Genomic DNA, 26,960 nt, shown 5'->3' on the forward strand with positions numbered 1-26,960 from the left:
TATGTTTTTTTGCATTTTAAAAAACTATGGTCATCTTATCCAAGTTTACCCTACACGCGTGCAATGACTAACTCGAGTAATTTATTTCATAACTTTACCGTAATCGGGGAATATTTTTTTTGGGGGGGAGAAAATTGACTAACAATAAGTGGTAATAGAAATCGGCACGTCGCGGTTTTTCGAAACTCTTTAAACAGATTTTGTTTATTCGAAACTGAATAAGTATGAATCTTTTCCACTGTCATCAATAAACAATAAAGTCTACTTTCGTGAAGAAACCGCAGAATAATATGGCTATAAAAACCATGCACGTGCATCTTAAAATTACATATTTATTATATTTAAAATTTTATATTATATTTATTTTCTTGTTTGAACTGTGATAAATTTTTATTGCCGATGCATAAAACGTAACATTAGGTCTGCTTTATAGCTTTTTAGAAATAGTTAAGCTATCGTAATCGACGTTAGACATATTATAAAGATATGTAAATTGTTATATGACCTATAATTTTTATTTTCGTTTTCACTATTTTTTTATAAATATTATGGTCATCTTTTCCTTAAAAGTTGGGTAAGATGGCCAATGCTTATGTTGTACTATTTTGATAATGTAAAATTTCTATTAAATATTTTCTTTTCAATTCAGTTTAACATTTACGGTACATACCACAACACACGATACATGTTTGTGACCCCGATCGACTTTTTTGCTGCAACTTTACTTAGAATTAATTTTTTTGATATCAATCATACATGAATCGAAAGTTTAAACTTTAATGAGTGTGCTCATAAAAAGTGCATTGGCCTGAGAGTTATAGTTTTCATGTGAGGAAACCTAGAAGTAACCATTCGGAATAACGTCAAAAAAAATTTTATTTTTTACATTAAGAGTTTCATATCCTTTATAAGGTATTATAACAAGAAAAAATCGGATATAATTTTAAAGTAGAAGTACTAGTTTTATACTACATGAAAAAATTATTATAACTTCGTGCACTGCAAAAAGTTGAATTATTCAGAAGAATCAAAGTGACATATTTTTATTGTTTTTTTTCTTGCGAATCATTTGGTTTTGCGTATGTTTGAAGCAAATAAATGAATAATAATTTCAGATAATTAAAATGTTTCTTTTTATTATAAAATGTATACATTTTTATAAAAAAAAAAACGAAAAATTTTGGGAAAAACTTTTCATAAAATTGAAAATAAAATTTTTAAACTTTTAGGAAAAACTTAAAAAAATCCATAAACCACTTATATTTCGAAACAGTTAATATACATGGGGTATATACTGACCTCAAAATACACCTTTAGCTCGTTAGCTATTAGTGGCGGTCTAATTCTGCTAGATAGTACGAAGTCTAAACTCATTTTTTTAAATGTACAACATTAAAAAGGAAAAAATGGGGTCTTAATCTACCTCTGTGTACCGTAAGTGTTAATTAAAAAAACCTATTGTTAACCTATTTTTAAACACTGTAATTAGAAAAATTCTGCAATGTTGAAATATTTAGATATAACCTTTTTTGCTGCGCATTGTGTGTTTCCAAGACTGCAGATTATTGAGGAATCATACGTATAATAGCCATAAACGATTGACCAGTCGAGTATGAAATTAAATTAGCAAGAATACTCGACTGTGATTGATCGATTCGTTTACTGCTTAAGTTCTACCGCTCACGTTTTATGCTTCAGTTACACAAATTTTATATAATGATATACGACTAATTTATACTGAAGATAAATTGTTAAAAGAGAAACTTTTCAAGCGATCACATCTGAGATCGTCATTGTTTTAATTTAAAAGTCCACTCATATAAGGATTATTTTTTTTTTTTTTTTTTTTTTTACTTTTCGAAAACTTTTTTTTCCCTATAAATATTCGCAAATTATTAAATAGTGATTTGTCATTTTCCAAATTGTTTGCACTTATATAAGATTATTTGACAAAATAGTAATAAATATTATTGATAAATATTTATAAATGTTAATAGATATTAATAAAACTAGAAAAAATTGCTTTTATTTCTCAAGTCGTTTATCTAATTGTTTATTTAATTATAATTTCTTGATATACCAATTCCTACCTCTCCGGTTGCAATTCTGGATCGAAAAATAAACTCACTTGAATCACATTTAATAACAAAGATAACTAAGCGTGAGGTACTCACCTTGAATCTGAGTTTACCAACTGGTGGTTTTGCATACGGTATTCCTCGGAAAGCGATGTAATTGCCACCGTGAATATTTTCCTCGACGATACCGATTAACTCTCCTTCATTCACCTTCACGGCCACTCTACTACTGTTCATGATGGACACTGAAAGAATAACGACAAAACAGCGCTAATAAGCGACTGACCTATGTAACTATGACTGTCGACGTGTCTCTTTCACGATTATGCAACCATACGTACGCTCATGCGTATGAAACATTGAAATATGAGTGTTGAAGAGCACGAGTGACTCGCAGAAAATAATGATTCGTTACTTTTCAATGACTTGCTTTTTATGTAATACAATATGAGTGATGTCACTGATAATTAGACTTATCATAATGCACAAATATCGAGTTTGCCTCTTTGATTGTTTTTTTTTCATTTATAAATCCACGTCTGAACAGATGACAATAGTAAATTGGAAAAAATATAAATGATACTTAAACAATAATTTTTATTTTGAAACTTCTTTTATTATTTTCACAACGATTGGAGATATATATAATGGTTAGTATATCACATAATTCGATAGTGTAATAAAAAGTATTGTAGCAACACTGTTGTAATTTTCCTGATGATTTAAACAATAATTATTTTTCAAAAGCAGAAAATAAAGAAATCTATGCAAACGGAAATGGGGAAAAAAACTTTATTTTTAAAGAATATGCTTTTTACATATGTGATTTGATATGCCCGAAAAATTATATATTACTTTTTGTTGCAAAATACATTCATTCTTTTCCTCAGCGTTCTTTCACTTAACATTAATGTAAATAACAAAAAAGTGTATACTGCTTCCGAGAAAAACCTGGAAAACCTGGTATTCTCAGGAAATTTTATTATACCTTGAAAAATCATGGAATTCTCATGGCATTTCGTTAGGATTCAGGGAATTTAAAAAAATTTCAAAGAAATACTTATTTTTAAATATTTTAAGTTTAAAATCTGCTTAAAATATATATTTTTTGTTTATGTCTATATAAAATTGTTTAAAATATATGTTTTTTGTTTATGTCAAAAAACAATACGCTAAAATAAATAAGTTTATTTTAAAATTGCATCTAAAAATATTTTAATTTTACCTGGAATTTTGAACAAAAATACCTGGAAAATCCTAGACTTCTCAAGGAATATTTTTACAGAATTTGATTATATATACACCCTGGTAAATAACAAAACATAATTCGCATAATTGCATTGATTAGTAAATATTAGAAATAAAACAGATTTAGAAACAATATACTTATACATATTATGTTTGATTAGTAACAAAATGTGCTTTAAACAATTTTAACACATGCATTTTAAGGGAATATTATAATTTAATTATTGTTGAATCTTCCAATCCCATCGCTGATCGTCTTTACGAAGAATCTCCATTTGAGGTTTAATATTAATATTTAAATAATTATATGCATTTCCATTTTTTAATGGTGTCCATTTAAAATCAGCTGAAGTCGTATCTTCATTAGAAGGTGTTGGATTTCTGAAATAAGTAGATGATTAATTTATATTACAATGCAACTGTGTTTGACATTACAAGAAATATTTCTAAGAAATGTCAAGTCTGTGATACCCCGTTTTAGCAAAATCTGTCCACATCTGTGTTAAGCAATTTATTATTTTGTAATCCTCCGAATCAGGTGCAGCTGGTGACAAGCCTATATCTTTTAGCATATGAGGATAAAATAAGTAACCCAGTTCCTCGATGTGAGCCGTATCTATGAAATATTAGTTATGTGGTTAATTAATCTCAAAATCTAATAATCTCCGACACATCACAAGTAAATCGATCTAAACTAAGGTTCTTTCATAGTTTTAAATTAATTAACGACACAATACCTGGAAGTTGAATATCAAATATATTTTTCATAGGAGAAGTTTTACTTTCATATGAAAATTTGTACAAGTAGATCGGCTCGTCAGTACCAGAACTCATTTGATTATCAATTGCTTCCATAATGCCTTTATAGAAATTCTGATCTCCAATAAAATCAGCATAAGTCATTATAGTTTCCTCTGACACTGCTTTATCACCAAAATATAATGCTCGTAATTCTGATATCGTGATCGGTATCTGTGGTAATTGACACAAGATTCTGGGATGTATGATTTTCTTGAAATCAGAATCGATTTCCTTTAGAGTCTCTTTGCTTACATCTGAAACAATTTCAAATAAACATGTGAATATTACTTTGAAATAACTTACAATTCTCACATGTGCATTTAAATATTAATTATTAATAACGTATTAATGAGATTTGAAAAATTAACACTGATCAAATAAATTGTAACAAAATAATTGTTATTGCTGATGATGCATATTTTTTAACAGCGCCTCGTCCATCTTGTCTTATTTTTCACAGATCGTCTTTTATGAAAATTCGCGCATTGAAACGATTGATTTACTTACACAGAAAAAAAGTAAGTGTCAAATCAAAACTTACATACTCATATGAACGCATTCATTGTTTCATATATACGTAACAATTTATAATCTTCTTGGAAGAATTTAAAAATCTTAAATTTTAACAATATTATAATCTTATTTCAATATTACGATTGTCATTTCAAGAATAAAATAATTATTTTAACTCTAAAAAAATTATAATCTTCGATTTAAACATGTGTTATTTTCTATCCCACATTTTTTCCTCTTTATTCAAGAAAATTATTCTCAAATAACAAGAATATATTTTTCTCGGTTAAACTATATAAAATGTCTTCATCCAAGCGAATTTTCTTTGTTTAACGCAATATAATCTCATTTCAAGATTTACATTTTGAAACTAAAGATATTGTCAAAATAAGAATATTCTTTTTTTCTGTGTATATATATATATATATATATATATATATATATAATGAAAAGTAAAAGCAAATATAATACTTACAGTCGAAAAATTTTCCTCGTAAGAAAAAAGTGCCTTCGCAACTAGTGTATCCAAATATAAGTGGCATTTTAATTTCATTACGTAACAATTTCGATGGTTCTACCGGTAAAAAAGGATTCGATGACTCGGAATCCACGGTCGGCATAAATATAATCGAAATATTTAAGTGTCTCTACAAGAACATATATATCGTCAATAAAAAATAATTAATTTTCATACATATAAGTCATACATATAATTCATCAAACTATCACTGCAATAATAATAATAGAACGTTGTGATATTTACCGCTTGCGTTAACAACTGCATTTCTGTTTCTCTTAATTTTTTTGCATCTATTTCTTTTAGAAATTTGTAGGCGACGTCCGTATCTGAAGTCGCCTTACCAAGTTTCTCGGCTAATTGCAGACCAATATTAATAGAAGTATCTCGTTCATTCAAAGCCCAAGGATTATTTACGACGCCACTTTGACTTATTGCTTTATGAAATAAACCTGTAAAGCACATTCATACACATATAATTGATACTCGAACCTTCATACAATTTTATCGTCATGAAATTTTGCTTTTCTTCCTCTTCAATATAATATATAAACTAAAAGCAACTTTTAATTATCTTTTATTTCTGATTAATTCGGAGTTATCTTTCTTTAATAAAAACATTGCGGAGATTATCAGTTGTTTTTTATATATGTAACTTTTACAACGTCGACGTTAGGTATGATTTGTAATCAAAATCTAAGTATGTTGATATAACAAATTACTAATATATATAAAAAATGAATTAACAAATTCAACATTTTGCATAGCAAAGGTCACTTGAAATTAACTCATTTATTATCCATTTGCTTTTATTTTAAAATATTAATGTTTAAATGATTTTGTTGAAGTTTATTCTCAATATATGTATTAATATCATCTCTCCTTTCGATATATACCTTTAGTTAATGGCGAAATAGTCAGATAGTGAACTATCGCTCCACCCGCACTTTCACCAAAAATTGTAATGTTATCGGGATCTCCACCGAATTGCGATATATTTTTTTTAATCCATTGTAACGCCATAACTACGTCTTTTAAACCCTGATTTCCCGTTGCCATTTTATTATATAAATTGAGGAAACCTGAATAGAAAGAGAAAATGAGGAGCGTGACAAATGTTAACATGTTTTAGTAAAGTTGATTTATCTGAATTATATAAATACGTAGACTTCAGTGACTAAATAAATATCTCATTGATATATATGTATTTAATCGCTGAAGTCTTCTATTTATTTATAACTCAACAACGAAACACGTGTAATGGATTTGTAAATAGATATTTTGTAATTACTGTTTTTTTTTTCTAAACAAGTTTTAGAAAGAAAAGTTATAAAAATTAGTATTATTTAAAAATAAAATTACAATTAGCATATATACATAAATTATTTGGAATGTTAAAAATAGAGATATAAATATATACACATGTTTACTTTGAAAAAAAAATTTCATATATTTTGAAATAATTAATGTACCTAGAACGCCTAATCTATAATTCAGGGTAACGAGTACTACATCCTTCCGAATGATATGATCGGGACCATAGAAAGATGCATCGCCGGAGCCCATAAAAAATCCACCACCATGTATCCATACCATTACAGCGCGTTTCTTTAATGGTTTCGTGTTCAAAGTAAATACATTTAAATAGAGACAATCTTCGTCGCCTATGACTTCATGCGTAAAAATATTCACTTGAACAGCAACATTCCCGTACTTGGAGGCGTCTCGGTTGCCGGACCATGGTTCTGGTGGTACCGGATCCTATAATAAATAATAAAATTCGTCAGTAAATTATATTAAACATTTGTTGACGCTTCTCTCGAACTTGGCGATATCGTTAGGTCATAAATATTTGAGAAAAATTAATTCTGGGTAGAAATTATCGATTTATATATCCACATCTTTTGTTGAACAAGATTGGAACTAAATATTATTCTTTTTATTTCGCGTATTTAAAAAAATGAATTGTTATGTTCAAGAGCGCGTTTCTATAAAGATTAGATTTAAACAAATTTACTATATTTTTCACATTTCTAATTTTTGATATATTCCTGTCGTGATGACGCATAAGATGTCATGCATGGTAAAAAACTTTGGAACATATAAACTATAGTTACGAAAAGTTTTGCTCGTGGAAGTTGATCGTATCGTGCATCATGTACGCGCTCTTTCTCTTAAAGCCATATCAAGTAGAAAGACTTAAGCGGTAGAACTTATTGTTAGTAAGCAATCAATTAATTCTCTGAAGAATGGTAGATTAGATCGAAAAGAATACTCTCAACAGTGATTGATCGATTTGCTTATAGCTTAAGTTCTATCGCTCAAGTTTTTTTACGTGCTTTAGTTACACGCGAACACTAGCAGCAAGAGGATTAATTCATGCTAAAAACAGATCGTTTAATCTCTTGACACGTTCGCACCTGAGAGCATTTACAATTGCACGTTGTAATTTTTTAAATAAGATGCATTTATTATAATCTTTTATTGTAAGAAACTTTTTCGTTATCGCGCTTAAACTAATAAAATCAATAATTATAGTCTTTGATTATTTGCGATATAATTAGATTTTATCTTTAATTTTCTTTTTACTGTTTATGTAAATTACTGCACTTTTTATATTTTACAATTTTATGAAATTATATTCAATATATACAATAGACATTTTATATCACTTGTCAATTTCAACAAAGATAATAATTACGTAATAAACAATAACTAATTTTATCACTTTAATTATAAGGCCTTTAACTAGCTCTTTGTTTCTTTCTAATTTACATTTCAAAAACTATAATTAAACTAAATCTTGAAATAAAATAGCGCTAAAAACTTTTTGTACTTACTTTAAATCTGAGTTCACCCAGCGGAGGTTTAGCATAAGGTATCCCGCGGAAGGCAATGTAACGCTCACTATGAATACTTTTCACGACGATACCGATTAATTTTCCTTCAGTCACACGTACTTCTACTGTGTCCATGGCGAATAATTCTCAAGCATCTATTCATTATCAAAATATTCATGTATATATATATATGTGTGCCTATATATAGGAGATATATATAGGAGAAAGTGGGCACACACATATATATATATATATATATATGTGCCCACTTTCTCCTATATATATATATATATATATATATAGGAGAAAGTGGGCAGAAAAAAGTCATATTTAAAAGAGAAACGTTCATTTTTTGTATGTTTCTGAATGCATTACGAACATGTTTTAGTTTTTATATAGCAACACCTTCGCAATTTTTCATCTGCTTTTCTATTTTTGCGCTGAAGAAGATCATAAAATTGAGCAAAACGTACGTTAGTATAATAGATTAATTTGTTACTTATTGTTGGAATAAAATTTTTGCGCACTAATTACAGCGTTTGCTTTTACTCGCCATTTTTCTAACTTAATTTTATATCTTTTAAAAAGCTTATATATTACATTTAATTTGATAATTTTTATTGCTAAAGTTGTTTGATCATTTTAATCTTCGACTCTTAGTCCTTCATTTTTGAAAAAAAAGATGATATTTTACGCATTTATTATAATCAAAGTTCTGATGATTAGAACTCGGCTTTTTCATGGCTTTTGATGGCTCTTTCAATAACGTCATGTTATGAAAGAGCCGATTTAACTTTTCTTTTTTTAATTAAGAAATGACTACTAAAATAGTTGAGTCTTGTACTTTTGTTTATTGTTTTATATAAACAAATAAATAAACAACAAATTAGACCAGTAAATATTATATTTTATTGTTTTCTTAATAATTTTCTTGGTCTTTCTCTGAAACTGGCTCTTTCATACCCATTTTTTCTTACATAGAAAATGAAATTTATTATTACAACATACTTTATGATAACAAAGGTTACTATAAATTATTCTAGAATTTGTTTTATGCTCATTATTCTGTTATCTTATTACGTATATTCAGATACGAAACAAGACGTTTGCTGTTACAGCAAAAATGTCGCTGCTATTAAAAACGATAATTATAAATAATTTTGCTATTATTAAATAATATTAGCAAAATTATTGTTTTTGTATATGTATCTGAATATTTTATAATCATAATAAAATAAAACCCTATTTTTGTCCTTATTATTATTTATCACATATTTTTCACGAAAAGAAAAATGCACAAGCACATTAAAAATGTATAAAGCATATTATTATATATATAATATATATATATATATATATATATATATATATATATATATATATATATATATGTAAACAACGGGTTAATTAAAACGACCTGACTAGCCAAAATCATTCAATTTATTCACACGACGTTTCGACCATATGGTTGTGGTCCTTTTCAAGTGTAACTATAAAGAAAATATATAACGGATCAAAAATACTAGATACTAGATTCCACAATGAGAATTTAAGTACCGTTTATGAAACGCTGCGTAATAATTGTTTCCTTGACAAACTTATTGGACGACACATCAAAAAGAGGATTAATTTTTTAAAAAATCGCGACAATTTAGATTTTGACCCCCGGGGGAAAGAATTACAACAAAACAGCCTTTTTATTTCAATTCCTTATGTCAATGAATTCAGCTTTTGTTTGCGTCGTATTGTGTGTGACGCTGGTTTGAACGTCGTTATGACTATAACTAATAAACTTAATACATTGATTAAGCGTGGTAAAAACAGATTACATACTGACAATAGAACCGATGTTGTTTATAAATTACAGTGTAAGGATTGTAATGCGCTCTACATAGGCCAAACAAAACGACATGTACACACACGTATTAAAAAACATCTCAACAATATAAAATTACATCCTACCAATCAATCAGTCGTTAGCAAGCACAGAGTTGATTTTGAGTGGGACAAGACGGTTATTTTACATGATGAAAAATTTATTAAAAAAAGAGAAATAGCTGAAATGTTTTTCATCAAGGAATTTAACTCCACGATTAACCTACAAAGAGATACCGAAAATTTAAATAATATTTATGACAAAATTATAAAGGTCGTTTGAACTGTTTTTCTTTCTAAACATTGACAGTTTCGTTTAAAAAACTCATGTTGACATGACGTGTCTCGTTGTTTGTGTTTATCTCAAATTTAATAACCGTTGATTTTAACTAAGTGACATATTTAATTGTTCCATAATTAAGTTCTATCTTTAAACATGTCCCATTGGATTCTTTCTTCTCTTTCTTAATTTACGTGTGAATAGACTAGTTTTTTAACGACATTATATTGTATTGTTTGCGTTTAATTCGGTATAAATTGTATCCATATAATTTTTGATCCGTTATATATTTTCTTTATAATTACACTTGAAAAGGACCACAACCATATGGTCGAAACGTCGTGTGAATAAATTGAATGATTTTGGCTAGTCAGGTCGTTTTAATTAACCCGTTGTTTACAATTAAATACTAGCGACTTTAATCTCTAACTTATAATATATATATATATATATATATAAAACATATTTTCAGAATATTATTTATCAAGATTACGCGAGCGTGCGGCAAATGTAATATATAACTAACCATAAGTGTTCGAGAGTATCGCGGATGGATCAGCAAGCACGGGCTTAAGGACGGCACACTTTAATCTTTAGTTTTTTTTGGCTTTTTTTCTGGTTTTTGTGGCACACAACGAACACAAGAAAGACAAAAAATACTTACAAAATAACTTGTACAAAAGCGTGATTGGTTGCCAACGGGAAGTGACGTGCGTTGCGCGGTTTTGTCATGTGCACGAGTCGTCTTGACGGTTTCTTAAACTTGAGCGATTGAGTAACGGTGATAATTGTTGGTTTTGCGATAATTGCTTGAGTGACGTCGAATCGAAGAAAAGTTATTTGCAACTTTGATCTTAAAAAATGTGTTGACAAAAATTGTTTATCTCAGGCGAGAGAGAGACTTTCGCGCATAATCGGAGGACACTCAAACAATTGATCGCGCATAATGATAATTAATTCGCTGATTGTGCGAACTGATTTTTGCAGCGCAACGAAATTTGAGTAATGCGCGATGCCTTTCTTCCGCAATTGGCGAGCGCGAGATTTCGCGATTTCTCAAACAATAAGACTATAAATTTTGATAGAATCACAACTTATTTTTTTTTCAATTTTTCATATTTAGAATGTACATATATAAAATTTATATACGTAGATTTTTATATTTTATATAAAATTCGCGTTATCCATGTGATATGCAATTTTCTTTTTTCTACTTTTTTTAACAGGTGCTGTTAAGAAACATGGGACAGTGTGTGTGTGTGTTTTCATTGTCATCGTCTCGTGGCTCTTGTCATCCCGATACGCGACTGCTTTTAGCCCTTGATCGATGGCGACGAAGGCGGTGATAATCGCGTCATGTTCGCTGAATTGAACGGAGATGTCAGGCCGAAACGCACGTCGGTTGCATATTCTACACGATACGACGGCGATGCAATCTTCCGCGTACCGTGTATGTTAATTCAGCGAAATATAATTAATCGGCTTTGTTGTCGCGAACACGAGGGTGGAGTAGCGTGCTGTTATGAAAACTTGCTGTTTGCGTCTTGCCATTGTGTTCCCCGAGGTATGCGAGGAATATTGCGGTGCATGATGCGCACTATAAATGCAAATCAACTCGCGGAATTGTAGAAACAAATAAAAATGATGATCCACGCGCCGGAGTATACGCTACGCGGTCTCTACCAGAGGACTTTATTTACTTGATTAATTCCTTCTGAACGCACTCGACTGATTCTCTCACAGACAGACTGATTTATGTAATTCAACTCTCTGAAAAAAAAAAAAAAAAAAAAAAATTACAATTTTGAAAAATGCGAAATGGTAAAAATATATCTCAAAAAGAGACTCTTTAATTTTACTCAACAGGGCATTGAATTTTTTAGTATAATAATTTTCGTTCTTATTACATAGAGACTTAAAAAGAACGAGACGATATATGTAAAATGAATGAAAAGTCAACATCGATTGATTAGAAAAACAAGATGATAAATCGATATCGATTTCTTTAGAAAATCCAGAGTTTAGATTCAATGTCGCGATCAGCTGTCGTTGCAGATTACTTGGTGGTGCGAGACGTGCGCGGTAAGTTGAGTGTTTCAGAAAGAAATGTAAATACTGCCGATCGTAATAAACTGCTCTACCTAACTCTCAAGAATTCCGTTTATAATTTCTATATATCAAAAGACTTATATAATCTTTACATCTTTGTTCGATCTATTTTGATTTGGTTTTTTTTTTGTACGTTTTTTAACGCACAAACATTGCTGTCATAAAATTATACAAAAAGGATTTCTGATCCTTTGCTCAAAAATTATTTAACTAACGTAGATAGATTTCTAGATGTCTCGAAAAATTTTAAAATTTATCGCTACTTTTTGTATCTGTCTAGAATATTGTTTGTCACGTATAGAATTTATAGCAGCGATATTCTAGCAATACCTCTAGAAAATTTAGATCCCAATGCCAAATATCAATCACAAATATAATTGTCTTTGACACTAGGCCTTAAAGATAGGCATGGCAGAAAAATTTTCCGTCTAAATTACCCTAATAGTACAGATATAAATTCTGTCTCTGTCATTTAAATTGATTAAGTGCAAAATATATCGCAGTATCGCAGTATTTGCTAATAATTTATCTGTTTCAGTAAATTTTTTACACTTTTAGAAAATTTTTGTTCAAGTTGCAAGATCATTTTCTTGAGTGTTTCTATTTCACAATCTATACTTATTTTCACGAAGACTGACCGTACTGCGAAAACATTTTTCACGTGTCGACCATGATGATTACATGGTTACGACCGCAAATCGAATATGATTTATGGGGTCGGTCTTTGCATGCATCACGTTGTAGAGACTGAACATAAACGAATTACGAAAGCGTTTTTGTTATCCGTCAAAACTACTACCGTTCCTCGTTGCGAGATCGCGCGCTTGCGATCGATAAACGTGAAAAGGGGTCAAAGAAAGTCTCTGCTTATATACGTTTGCAGAACGTCAATTACATCGGATACCGTGTATATGACATCGATTTATATTGAATTGCATTTAGATCGTGTTTCGTTTAATAGTTCGTTTTATTTTCTCTTCGTTTAAAAATTTTGTGCAGATACGTATTAATTAACGTGTATATTATTGTTTCCGAACTCGTTCGGATATTCGATTATATTATTGTATTTTAATCTATTACCATGTTCTACAATCGAAATCTTCTAGATAACATCATAAAGCAAAATAACAAACATGAATATGCAATATGAATATGCAAATTTAAGGACAAATAGATAATAATAGGTACAGTGCAGTAGCTATTAGTGCGGTAAAGTATAAAATAAAACGATGACAAAGTCTTTCTTAAAGTCAGATATAAAACGGCAAAGTCACTTCTGTGGAAAAAAAAAATTTCATGAAGTTTTGTACCGATAAAAAGTTGATTTATGAACATGTTTTTTTTTTCTTTTTTTTTTTTTTTTTTTAATGTATCACAGAGAGCAGTAGCCATTTACACTTTATCAAGCGTGTAAATTTATCATACATATTTGACGTGAGTAATGTTAAGAAGTGTATATAAAAAAATTGTGTGTAAAACGTAGGTAGATATACGAGCTTTGAAAGGTTATAAGACAGGACTGAAAGCATCTGTGCTATTTTAAAAGATTCAGTAAATTAACAAAGATTATATTAAATTTCCTTTAAGTTGCTCTTTCATTGACTCCACTTTTGAAGGAAATAAAATTGACACTACTATAGTAGCTCGTAATCTTACAGTCAACGTCTTACAATCTTATACATTCCTTTTTCTCGATATATGCACTGGAAGGGAAGAAATGGTCTGGTAAAGTGGAACGTCTTTGATATATCCTGCTACTCTACTTTGGTGCGCTTAATGGATCGCGTTACATCGAGCTAAAAAGTTTCAGGCCATCGAAAACAAAAAATCTGATTGCTCGAATTCTCGTATATAGACATGTTTTCTACTCTGTAGGTATTACATGTTTCGCAATATTTAATTTTTTTTCTTACATGGAAGAAGGAAACTCCTTACTTAGTATTTTATAAAATATAAACTCACAGTTGCAAATACATAAAAGATTTTTTCTATTAGAAAAGAGAGAAAGAAAAAAAAAACGGTAAAAGAAAAAAGAAATAAAAGTTAGAAACATGATCGGCGGAAAGCGCATATTTGCGTACACTAATGTGTTTGACAAACACAAGACTGTACTAAAAAAAAGAAAAAAAAAAAAAAAAAAAAAAAAGTACGCTCCTCTTCCGTAACATCTCGTTATTGTTTCGTGAATATGTACGAGAAGGATGGAGAGAAGGAGGTATAATATCCGATTTTGCTGCTACGTGTGATTTATGTTACATCAAGATATCTGTTCAGAGTTTAATTAATATGCAAATGCTAGTGGATTTTTTTATCTGAATTTTTGTGATTTGGATAATGTCAAGTACGGAGCTTAAACTTTGAGCTTTCAAACGTTTCCACATGGATAGGTTGGAAAAAATCGAGAACAACGAAACGAATATCGATTAGCTCCGAGCTAAAACGTATTCTCGCTGAAACAAATGCAGCATTCTAAATTCGCCTCGATTCTCAATAAAAAAATGATGAAAAACCATTCGATAAGCATTCGAGATCAAGCATAAATTTGAATTTGATATGCGAACATACGCGAAAATAGGTCGGACAACGATTTTTCCGCCTTTGTTTTCACGCGAAATACCTTAGAAATTTCTTGCAAAACTATGCATTCGAAATGAAAGTTGAAGGGAAAAATCTTGCGATAGTTTGCAACGTTCGTGTGTGGCGACGAAAATATTTCTACACGTCGTATCGCGTCTTTTGTTGTGAAAATTAATTGCAAATTCCTCCTAATTTATCTTCCTTCCTTACTCTGTGCAATCTGTCAGATTCGAAGCTAAATACTTGGCGCTCTCAACAGATATTGCGAATTGATATACTCGCGCGCTTGAAATCGCTCAAGTGCTCGCTATCGATCCTTCAACACGCCGCAGCGTAATGTATGTATCGGTTATCGGCGAAGCTGATCGAAACTTTCGCCAACACTCTGACGATATTAATAAAGTTCCGCGAGACTTCTCAAGTTCGGTATTCTGTATCCAAGATATTCAAGATACGATTTCCTGCCTCGCTCTCTCATCTCTTGTCGCATCACGATGCGCGAGCGTGGCATCGTAAATTTCGCGAACGAACGAACCGATCACTCTGACAGATGGGCTTTTTTTACCTTTCGGCGCAATCACATTCCACGTACAATATGCACAATTATTCTTTTTCGACTATGACAAACGGTCAGCTGATTGCGCGATCCCGAACGGGAAAAGGGATGCCTTTCCGCGGAGACAAAAATACTCTGATCTGTACTTTTTCCGACGTTCCGTAATACGTTTCCTGTTTCTGTTAAAAACCTCGCGAAACGCATCACTAGCCGTTGCAACGAGATCAGTCAAGAGTTTAGTTACATTCACTTCACGGAAATTTTCTCGTAGAACCGAAAAAAGATTTTATTTCAAAACGAGACGAAGGAAAAAGGCTTTAGAGTAGTGAAATGTAAGATGGAATTTTTAATTGAAATAAGAATGCAATCTACAATATATATCTGGAGATAATAACTCAGAAAGATATGAAAAGATGACGTTTTAATTGTTTTATATTTTCTAATTTATATGACTAGAATACTTTTCAATATTTTCTATTGACAACGCAGACTATTCTTCTTAATCTCCAGTCTCTTTACATTTATCTTATTGTTAACGACGTATGATTAACGATATGTCTAACAATAAGGCGATTTAAAAGATATGTATCTATATTTCTTGTTTATATTATTTAATTTTTTTTAGATAATATAAAATAAGATTGCTGAAAATTCTCAAACATTTCAGAGGACGAATTAGAAGGCTAATTTAATTTAATATCCGGGACAACAAACTGGAATTTTTTGTTATTTAACTATAAACATTTTACAAAAAATGATAAATAATTTTTTATCATTGTTTTATAAACATCATTGAAAATATAATTTTTTACAAACTCAAAAGATTTTATAACAAATATGCATTTAATTGCATTTGGTTCGTCGTCTCTATGATATACGGGAACTTGTCGTATTAGTCTAGGGCATAGGGAATCCACTGACATTTATCACCTTCAACTTTCCTTACTTGATAAGTTGTCAGTTGAGACAGAAAACCATAAACGCGCTAGAAAGTAATTTCTCAAGAGAAGAATGTTTAGACAATATTCCAACCATTTTATTTTATATGCATATGTACACATATGTATATAGCAATAGTATATGTATAGTGATACATTATTACACGCTTGAGTGTATAAATATTATACCACCCAAACTGTTTTATATTTTTTGACATATGACAAGGAAATATAATATTAATAAATAATATAGATTTCATTGTTAAAAAAAAAAAAAAGAATTATATGTGACGAATGTCTCTTGCGAATTTATTACATAAATGATAGAGTGTAAATTATAGAGATCTTTATTATCTCTATAATGTCTTGTTCATATCTCATATAATAAATATGTAAGAGGCAATTTATATTTTTCAGATTTTACCACACAATTTTCTAGATAGTAAAACACTCGTCGAAATCTACTTTTATTTTATTTTTGGAGGTGACGCATTAATTTTCCAAAGCTGAATGTTTCTTTTCTTTTGTGTTACATAAGCAAGGATTTCGTCTTTGTTGATCTAAAGATGGGCAGTGATTTTTCAAATAATATCCCAGGAGATGAGAACTGTCTAAAAATAATATTCCATGCGAAATACAAACGTGTATTTCTGGCGAATCATAATGATTATTAAGGGATATTTTTGCGGAATTTGAAAAAGATCAGAGGATTTCTTCATATTATTCTCCTTCATATTATTTTATGATTAAGCGAAAATCTTGGAGGTATCTTTATGAGATTACACATACATACGTTTCATCGTTTTACTTGTTAATCCGACGGAATTAATCCGTTACTGGTTTCCGGAAAGGGAATCCATATTTCATTTATTCTCTTATTAATTGTTAATCTCGTTAATTAAAATGATCCGTACTCAATCATAAATAGAACGAGAGGTATGCTGATTTCAAGGCGCAAAATAGCATATGCATGCGCCTGGGCCGACGGATACGCTGGTCCCTGGTGAAAACGTAATCTTCCAACTAGATCTCATTTCAGAAAACAACAGCCTCTATTAGCGTTTTGTTATCTCCTTATTACACGCAAACGTGCTCCTCCGCTGTATCGAGAATGTTTTTTTTTTTTTTTTTTTCTTTCTTTCTCTTTTTCTTTCTTTTTCCAATATCCGTAACACGCGCAGATGCGATGCATCTATTATTCGGGAATTAAACGTCGAGCCTTCTTTTTTTAACGAGCGTTTTGCCATTTTAATTTCGCAAATAAATCTCACCCTGTCGCCCTGCACAGTGAGAGTTTTACGTTAATAAAAGGCCACCGCTCGTACGTACGGCCCCCGGTTCTTGTGTATGCATACGTCGGCTTGTATATCACTCTACGTATATATATATATATATATATATATATATATATGTATGTACACGCACATATGTATATGTATATATATATATATATATACACACAGACGACTTTTTAAAGTCTGGGTGGAGCATCCAGTTCTCCATCCGGAGACGGGGAGGAAGATAAATGTGATGTAATGACGGCGCCTGTCGGAAGGGAAGATGCAAGAAAGGGGTGATGGACGAATTAAGGGCGGACATCGATACCTTACGCTTGGCGAACATCCGACGGGTTTGTAGGCGAGTCTGCCGACTCGTACGATCGATCGACCCTCATCACGAAATAATGAGCGACCACACGAGCCAGCAAATAATCTCGCCCGGCGCGTAATTTTCTCTCGTTGTACTCTGTTTCTTTCGAAATAAACGCGAACAGGGTGTTGTTTTCGTTGAACCAAACTGGAAAATTTATGCCACGCGGTTCGACCGGATCATCTTGAACCCACTAGAATGTCTGTCACTGATGACAGTCAGTTTTTATCACAGTCACAATTTTATAGTGAATTGGGAAACGGTTATGTGTACGGTCAAATTTCCACTTGGCAATTTAATAAAACATAAAAAGAATACTTGATAAGTTTCGTTTTCAAGATCGGACGTTTACGCTGAAACTACTGATTGTATCTCTAATTCCATAAAACCTAATCTAACTTGACAGGAACTAAAAATATTTAAAATTTCATCGCCAACATGTAATTAGCAGCTAATGAGATTTAAATTGTTCCCTGACAGATATAATTAATGTGTTATTGGCATTCTTGGAGGCTACTGAAAATTATTAAGAATATTTCAGCTATAACTAAGACTATAACGTCTGACATTTAAAAAATTTTAACTTTATCGAACTTCTTAATGCTCTTTGTGAAGTTTCCAGTAAGACCAGCGTTGTGTGCGAGCGGTATTTAATAGGTCGCTGTAAATCGATACGTTCCTTTTCGACCAACATTTGCGCTGATATTTTCGATAATACTGCAAAATGTCGAAGGAAAGGGCAGAAGGAAAAGTCGCTTAAGACTACATGAAATGATAGCTTCGCTAAATCGTGTGGGTTACTTTTTAATAGTTTAAATCGCTCTCGACGCTCGCATCACGACTCGGTCACCTAGTTTGTATATACTTCGAGAGGGGATGAAAATTGATTTCCTCCTCCAGGACGCGCGGTAGCACGCCCGAACTGTTGCCATTTCGAGAACATGTGTAGTAAGGGGATTTGTTTCGGACCGAAATTACATCGGCCCGCGCGTATTCTAATTTTCTGCTCTCACGTTGTCGTAACAAGTTGCGCCGCATTATTCACCCACGTATGTATTCGCGTGTACACACTCGCGTGTATATATGCGGCAGAGACGTTATTTCGCTCTTCGTGCCATTTACGACGAATTACGCGCCCCGGTAATATAACTCGGAGATCACGCATCGCTCACTCTCTTGCGTGCGACCGTCTCGTTTCTCGCAGTAGCGTCTTCTAGTAATGTGCCTTTCCCCAGAAACTGTCTTTACGATGAATGGCGTTTAATCGCCACACCACGCTCGCCGACACGGTCGTTAGTTTGTACTCAGACTTTGGAGCGCTTTACATACTCTGACGGAGAACACATTGATAAACATTACCCACGAGCGCGCAAATATACATAGAAGTAGATCAAAATCGTGCCATACTTGTAACTTTATAGGTGATGAAATGACTCTCTCAAAATGATAGAGTAAACTCGGCTAAGACGCTCATAATTTTTTTAAATGCAAAAAACATACTTTTATTTTTCTTACTTTTTAATAGTGTTTGGCATAATATCTTCACTGAAGCTTGAATTACGTAATATCATCGAAATTAAAAGGAAAATGATTAATAGAAATTTCATAATATCAAAATAGCACGACATAAGCATTGGTCATCTTACCCCAACTTTTAAGGAAAAGATGGCCATAATATTTATTAAAAAAATAGTGAAAAGGAAAAATAAAAATTATAGGTCACATAACAATTTACACATCTTTATAATATGTCTAACGTCGATTACGATAGTCTAACTGTAATTTATTCGGCGTTATAACAGTTTTTAGTGAACAAATGAAAAACTTTGCAGATAGTCTAAAGTAAAACGATGATATAAGATTGACGACAATATCGTTATTTCGAATAATATATGCACCTAACTACTGTAAATATCGATTATCTTTGATAATGACTAAAAAAGCGCACTATGTAGCGATTATTGAAAAAATTTCAATCTAATGGCCATCATACCCTAGTTTACCCTAATGTTACTTTTTTCTTACTTCCCTTTAGAAGGAAAATATGAGGATAACGGTATTTTTTGCATATTAAATACATCACGGATATGCAAAAGTATTTCTAGATGTCTTTTTCTTTTAATTTGATTTTGTTTCTAATTTCTGTATTTATTTGACTAAATTAAATTAAGATACTAAACTGCGTCTCTACTCGAATCGATTAACACAACGTTATTCTACCCATGAAACTGTGTAAAACTCGGAGAGATCGCGCGTAGAAACATAATTAATCGCGCAGATTAATCCGTTAGTTACTCTCGTACACCCCGAATATTTACATCGGATCTCATCGGCTAATTAAGATGGGGAAAGTGCGCGAAGCATTAAAAGGAAACGCGCGAGTCTAAGTTTACCTTTCCCAAAGATAAGTTTAATCAAGCGGCGTTCCGTAGAAGCAGGGCTTTTAAAGTTCAATTTGCATTTATAGTTTTATTTGCGAACTATTAAACTGCGGATCTGCGGGGAAGAATAATATCCTTCCATCCCTCCCTTCTTTTGCCGCCTAATAGGGATGGAATGGATGCCGACTCTTCAGGCGATGCCACTGGCGCAATTTTTTTGCAAGTATCTTTCATCGGGAAATTTTAAATTACCTTGTTGTTTCGCCGGGACGGACGGAAGTTTGAATGAGCTTCGACAAGAAACGGACTTAACTTTATGGATGATTATGCAGTCGGCGTTAGGAAATATTTCTAGCTTTCGTCTCTCTGTTAAACATCAAAGCGAATACATTATATCAAAGCGATATAGATTTGACGTAAATTTTTCCCTCTAAGCCATGTACTTTCACAAGCTTCTCTCTTTTTGTATTTTATCCTACACATAGAGGTAAGAATCCACTAAAAATATTACATTAACGTACAGTAAAAAACAATTAATCAAATCAATCAATCTTTCGTCACGTGCTATATGAATCTTAAATTCTGTATACCTTTGTTGCAGTGATGGCGCACAAGTATTGCGAACTGAACGGCACGTGGTTCCGGCACCCCGAATCTAATCAAATATGGAGCAATTACACGACTTGCGTGAATTTACAGGATCTGAGTGTGAGTATAATTTCCAATCTCCATCAACTTTCTATCCGATCGCGATAAATAAATTCGATCGACTGTCAAAGGGACCGCGAATTAGGTGGATCGTCAATAAAAAAAAGGAAGATCGATCTTTAATAAGTGTCGATGAGAAAAAGTCGAATGCTTAAGAACGCATACGATCTATCCCTCTGGGAAATAACATGTAAGTCTGTGACGCACGCGAGTCCTGGTTACATTCATTCTCTTAAAGTCTCGCGCGTGACACATCGTCGTCCTGACATTCGGTTCGATTTCGCATTATTCCGCCCGAAGGCACACGATCAGCACACGACGGCAGTATATTCTCTCGGGAGCTAATATCGTTTGAACGGGATGCGTTTGCTGAAATATTTGAAAGACATGGGCGCTGTGTGCATACGACAGGGAACGTCCTATTACTTATTTTGCATCGGAACGACGGAACAATTTCAGCGATCACGCGACCACGATTTGCAATCTGTCTCTGCGACAAACGTTATACGTTACTCGCTTGAGAACATCCCCCCCGATACTTCCGGGCCAATCGCGAATGATAATACTAATATTACGCCGATATAGGGCGAAAGAAAGTTTCTTTTTTTTCCTCTTTTATGTTCGAAGAATTGATTTCTCTGTCGTCACTTTACATATATCGCGGCTCGACGGAACAGATTTATGACACGCTCGGAATATCAGTAAAAAAGGAACGCGAAGGACATAAAAAAAGGGACGAGCGTGAAATTGCAAAGCTAAATTTCCCAGTTTCTCTCTAAAAATAAAATAAAATAAAATAAAATAAAATAAACGAATTCCTCTATTTTACAATATCTAATATCTCTCGTGTATATACGGTACTTTCCGACACGTGCCGACATTTTAGTGACAATCGCGAAAGCGGAAGCTTTTTTTCTCTCTCTCTCTCTCTCTCTCTCTCTCTCTCTCTCTCTTTCTCTTTCAATTAGAGATAAAGGGATTTAGTCGAGATTTTTCAATGTCGTTCATTACATCCAGGAATAAAGGGTTGAAGAGCACCACAAGCGCTTCTAACGCGCTCGAGACAGTGCGATAATATGATGAAGCGGTTGTGAGAAGCCGCTTTTACGTAACGCCACATCCCCGTGTCAACATCCTTCTCACGCAACGTGCTATTCATTAGGACCGGCTTTATTTTGATACACATGCACGGAACTATACACGTTAAAGCCGCTCTTCTGACGTTATCCATCAACTCCGCGTCGCGTCGCGTCGACATTCACTTCCAACGCGCATTGACATCAATGTCGATGCCTGCGCTTTTATTTTTCGTTGAGATGTCGATGAAATTGCGAGTGCGAGGCCACAGCAGGAAATCGTTTCTAAATCGAATTCTTACAGCGAAGCTCTATTGTCACACTGTGAGATGAGATACAAGTCTAGGATACACCGAGTGCCGCGATTTCAATTTTGCAAGAAAAATGTGTGAAAAATCTTGAAATGCACGAATAGTTTATAATTTGGACGTTTATAAATTTTAAGAGAATAAATGAATTGACGAAATAATTTTCTAATAAAATTAATAAATTAATAAGCGACAAAAACAAAAAAAAAAAAATCGGCAAAATCAGCGACATACGAGAAAATTGCGCCTCGAAACAATACACGATTTATTTATGCATATATTTTTTGAATTTGAGTAGGATAAATCAAGGTATGATGGCCATACGGAAAAGATGGCCATAGGCTGTAATTTTTTCAATAATCGCTACATAATGCGCTTTTTTAGTCATTATCAAAAATAATCGATATTTACAATAGTTTATGTGCATACATTGTTCGAAATAACGATATTGCCAATCTTATATCATCGTCTTGCTTTAGACTACCTGCAAAGTTTTTCATTTGTCCACTAAAAATTGTTATATATGTCAAATAAATGACAGTTAAGCTATCGTAATCGACGTTAGACATATGATAACGATATGTAAATTGTTATATGACCTGAAATTTTTATTTTCGTTTTCACTATTTTTTTATAAATATTTAAATAACGGCCATCTTTCCGTCACTATATGGTCATCTTTTCCTTAAAAGTTGGGTAAGGTGGCCAATGCTTATGTCGTACTATTTTGACAATATAAAATTTCTATTAAATATTTCCCTTTTAGTTTCGATAATATTACGTAATTCAAGCTTCAGTGAAGATAATATGTCAAATACTATTAAAAAGTAAGAAAAATAAACGTATGTTTTTTGCATTTAAAAAAAACTATGGCCATCTTACCCGAGTTTACCCTATTTCATGATTTGTATAATGTCAGTTTCAATTTTATTCCAGTTTCTTTTAATCTTTGAAGACTAATTTTCCGGGCCGAAAACATTAACCAACGTCTTACGTTCTTTTTATCATCACATGAAAATTCAAGATTAGTTTAGCAATTACCGACTTCCCTCTTTGCTTAATTAGACGCTATTGCTCCCCCATCAAGGCCGCTCGATCGTGGTAATTCGTGTAATGCGTGAAATGGTTTGACGTAGGGAACACGAAATAGTGGAAAATACTCCGCTGCGATCTCCCCTATTTTATACGAAGAAGATAAGGCGAGCGGTTATCATACGAATCCAGTGAAACGAGACCGAGGAAAAGGACTTGAGAGAGAGAGAGAGAGAGAGAGAGAGAGAGAGAGAGAAAGGAAATAGATATTTTTGCACATACTATCTCTCCACATGCATGCTCTTGTCCGTAATCTAACAGAGTAATTTCTATCTCACACAGTATCTTCCCGTTGGCTTAATCCTTCTAGTTTCGCCTGCGGAAAGCGCGAGGTCAAAACGAAAGGATTCATTAAACTCTGTTAATGAGACGCCGTCGTAATCAAGTTACTTTCGTACTCTGCTCTTTTATCTTCTTTTTTTGCAAATTATGAAACGATACATATTTCACCTTTTTTTTTTTTACGGAGACAGCGGTATCCCGAACTTTTTAATATTCACACATGTTTGACGTGAATGAGCTATTGCATACGTTGACTACGTTGCATTTTCAAATGAAGTTGATTCTTTGTACGTTACGACAAAAGCCTTTGTCTTCACACCCTTGTATACACAATGACCGTTTATACATGCGAGCCACATGTATTTCTAACATCAGCAACATTTCGATTCCTCGAGGTAAATATTATTGTGAAAACAGGAAACATGGCTTATACAAATAAATGTACTTAAATTGCATCGAGTGGTAATTTTGTATCGAGAAGCAATTTTGCGTCCCGCAAAAATATATGTAAATAGAGATAAAATTTTCATCAACCACATCGATCGCTTTTGTTTGACAATTATTTTAAAAGCGTGTTCCCATACACTTTAAAAAGGCATGTGAAATCAAATTGAATTTCATTACCTCGATGCTGATTGATGCGCTTCGTATTATAAGATTACTATCAGGCGTGTATTTTAACAATTTCAAGATTGATAATTGTAATATGAATAATTTTATTCGAATTTAATATCGATTTATTTCACAGTACAATAATATGTAACATTTTATTCACTTTTTTTTCTGCATGGCTATTCGACGTGAGTCAGATTTTAAAGTCTTAAATATATAAATAATGAGATCGAAAGATATGACAGATGGTAAACTTAAGTCTCAATCGAATTTCTAACGAGCTACGAAACATATCGACGTAAGCTTAAAAAAAAACAAGAGCATTCGAATTCAAGTTATCCAACAATAAGTTAGAATTAGAGAAATAATAGCCTGATTTGCACATATGACTTTAAACGCGTGAATTTTATTTGACGTTAACGTTTCATTTTCGTTATTTTTTTCACTAACTTCTATTATGTTTCCAACATTTTTTCATTAATCGTTACGCAATCTGAATGTCTTATTTTGAATGCGCGCATATTCTGGATACATTATAGTTAGGAATATCTATACTATTTGAAAGTATCGCAAAACATTTACATAATCAGAAATACAATAGACGTGTACACAAAATGTTTCTTTTACTTACATAATTTAATGACGTATGATTTGATGACGATATATAAAGTCTTTAAATTTCAGAAGACACAATCATTTCAGAGAAGAAGTTCAAGTTGAAGTAGACTCTACTGAACTAGACGAACTGAAAGTATTCTCAAATAAATGTTTGAATTTATTACGTTTTTATTCGAGAAGCAAAAACTGTTACAGTAGAAATCTTGCGTAACCTTATTACATAAGCTTAAACGCTCCAATGTAAGAAAATAAAGGTATGCGCTGTTCGCGTGTATTAATAAAGTGGTATTGTTTTTTTTACATATCATTTTCCACGACAATTGTACAATTCACTTCTTAATTAACATCATAATTGCGTCTAACAATAAGAAACATGTTCCAACTGTCCGGAATTGATTTGATTCTCCTTGAAATATATGTTGTTAAACACAAAAATTTAAAAGACGTATTTTTTTATATGTGCGCAATTTCATGTTTAAGGGGTAAAACATTTCTTTGAGGTCGAGATAGGAAAAAAATTGTTAAACAAAAGTTTAACGGTTTGAAGAGTAGGTACTTTAAAGTTATGAGAAATAATTTTTTAATTTTTTTCAAAAAAGCCCCACCACTCAAAATTTTTTTCAAAACTTTATAATTTTTTTTCACTAAATTAAAGTACTCTTGAAACCGTTAAACTTTTATTTAACATTTTTTTTCCATCTCTTATAGTTTCGACGATATTTGACCTGAAAATACCATTTTTTTTTCAAAGGGGTGGTCTACCCCTTAAACATGAGATTGCGCACGTATAAGAAAATACGTGTCTCTTAGATTTTTGCGTTTAACAACATATTTCAAGGAGAATCAAATCGGTTCCGGACAGTTGTGACATGTCCCATGTAAGTTTTAATAATTAAAAGACCTAACAACCACTTAATTTACAACTTGTATTTATAAACGATAAATAAGATTTTCGTTATCTTTTCCTCGAAGCTTCGAGGCTTCGAAACTTTCTCGAAAATCTCTAAACTTTTTCTTGAGTTTCGAAGACTTTTTGCGTCCTGAGAGAAACTTTCTCGTACATTTTCAACTTTTAGACCGAAGTACCCTTAGATGATCATAAAAGATAGTTTAATCCAGTAACGCAAAAGACAGTTTGTCGGCAATTATTCTTTCAGGTATCTCAGAGATAACCGTGGTAATTTATTTGTTTGAAGTGTTAATGCTTGACGTGTACGAATGAACAGATGAATTATTATCTTTGCGGCATACAGTGGTAAACCATTCATGTCTTTAATCATTCAACATCTAGGAGAAAATGTACGTCAACTAGAGTATATCCTGCATTCATAACATAACAGTTAGTTCAGGCATTTAAACACATATCGATTTGTACCGTTTTCTTTTAATTTAGATTAAATTTCACAGTTGCAAAAATAATGTTGCGAGATTGCAATTTTGATAGATTTCGATTGTGAATACGAAATTTGATTTGATTTATATTTCATAAAATCTATCAAAATAAAAATATTTTATGAAATAAAATATTTTTTTTACTTGAATATATATATATATATATATATATATTTATTTGTTTGCTTCGTTATATTGACTTATTGTTTTATTAAATTCGCAATTCTCTCGTAATTCAATCAATGATATCACACGATATTGTCACGTTCCAACTGAATTTATTCACGCGGAATCCAATGCAGTCGATAAACAACGACAGTCTGATTTCAATTTGACAATACGACAGGTATGCGAAATTGAGGATCTAACTTGTCTCCTAATATTAAACGGATCGCGCGTGCAAATGACAATAAGCTATAATGTAGCGCACGAGATAATCCCTGCTATCGATACATAATAAAGCTAAGAATGAAGGCAGCCCAGGATATACAATACAATACAATTATCGT

The 26,960-nt window shown here is 32.0% G+C and overlaps 2 protein-coding genes across 12 annotated transcripts in view; one reads left to right on the plus strand and one right to left on the minus strand.

Moving 5' to 3' along the window:
• Positions 1-26,960, plus strand: part of Dh31-r (Diuretic hormone 31 Receptor) — a 108,464-nt gene that overhangs the window by 62,323 nt on the left and 19,181 nt on the right. For all 11 annotated transcript variants that reach the window (XM_072893890.1, XM_072893889.1, XM_072893892.1 and 8 more), the window contains one exon: positions 20,965-21,071. In XM_072893890.1, the coding sequence (XP_072749991.1) occupies positions 20,965-21,071 (107 nt within the window). The remainder of the gene's footprint in view (positions 1-20,964; positions 21,072-26,960) is intronic.
• The window catches only part of LOC140666840 (uncharacterized), a 42,973-nt gene that overhangs the window by 6,486 nt on the left and 9,527 nt on the right, over positions 1-26,960 (minus strand). Inside the window, exons 2-10 of the mRNA XM_072894383.1 lie at positions 7,998-8,152; positions 6,630-6,918; positions 6,054-6,239; positions 5,404-5,609; positions 5,116-5,287; positions 4,064-4,381; positions 3,798-3,942; positions 3,551-3,707; positions 2,175-2,348 (exon numbers count right to left, since the gene is read on the minus strand). Coding sequence (XP_072750484.1) covers positions 2,175-2,348; positions 3,551-3,707; positions 3,798-3,942; positions 4,064-4,381; positions 5,116-5,287; positions 5,404-5,609; positions 6,054-6,239; positions 6,630-6,918; positions 7,998-8,132 — 1,782 coding nt within the window. The 5' untranslated portion in view covers positions 8,133-8,152. The remainder of the gene's footprint in view (positions 1-2,174; positions 2,349-3,550; positions 3,708-3,797; positions 3,943-4,063; positions 4,382-5,115; positions 5,288-5,403; positions 5,610-6,053; positions 6,240-6,629; positions 6,919-7,997; positions 8,153-26,960) is intronic.

The sequence above is a fragment of the Anoplolepis gracilipes genome, chromosome 6 (assembly GCF_047496725.1).
Source record: "Anoplolepis gracilipes chromosome 6, ASM4749672v1, whole genome shotgun sequence".
Classification (NCBI taxonomy): domain Eukaryota; kingdom Metazoa; phylum Arthropoda; class Insecta; order Hymenoptera; family Formicidae; genus Anoplolepis; species Anoplolepis gracilipes.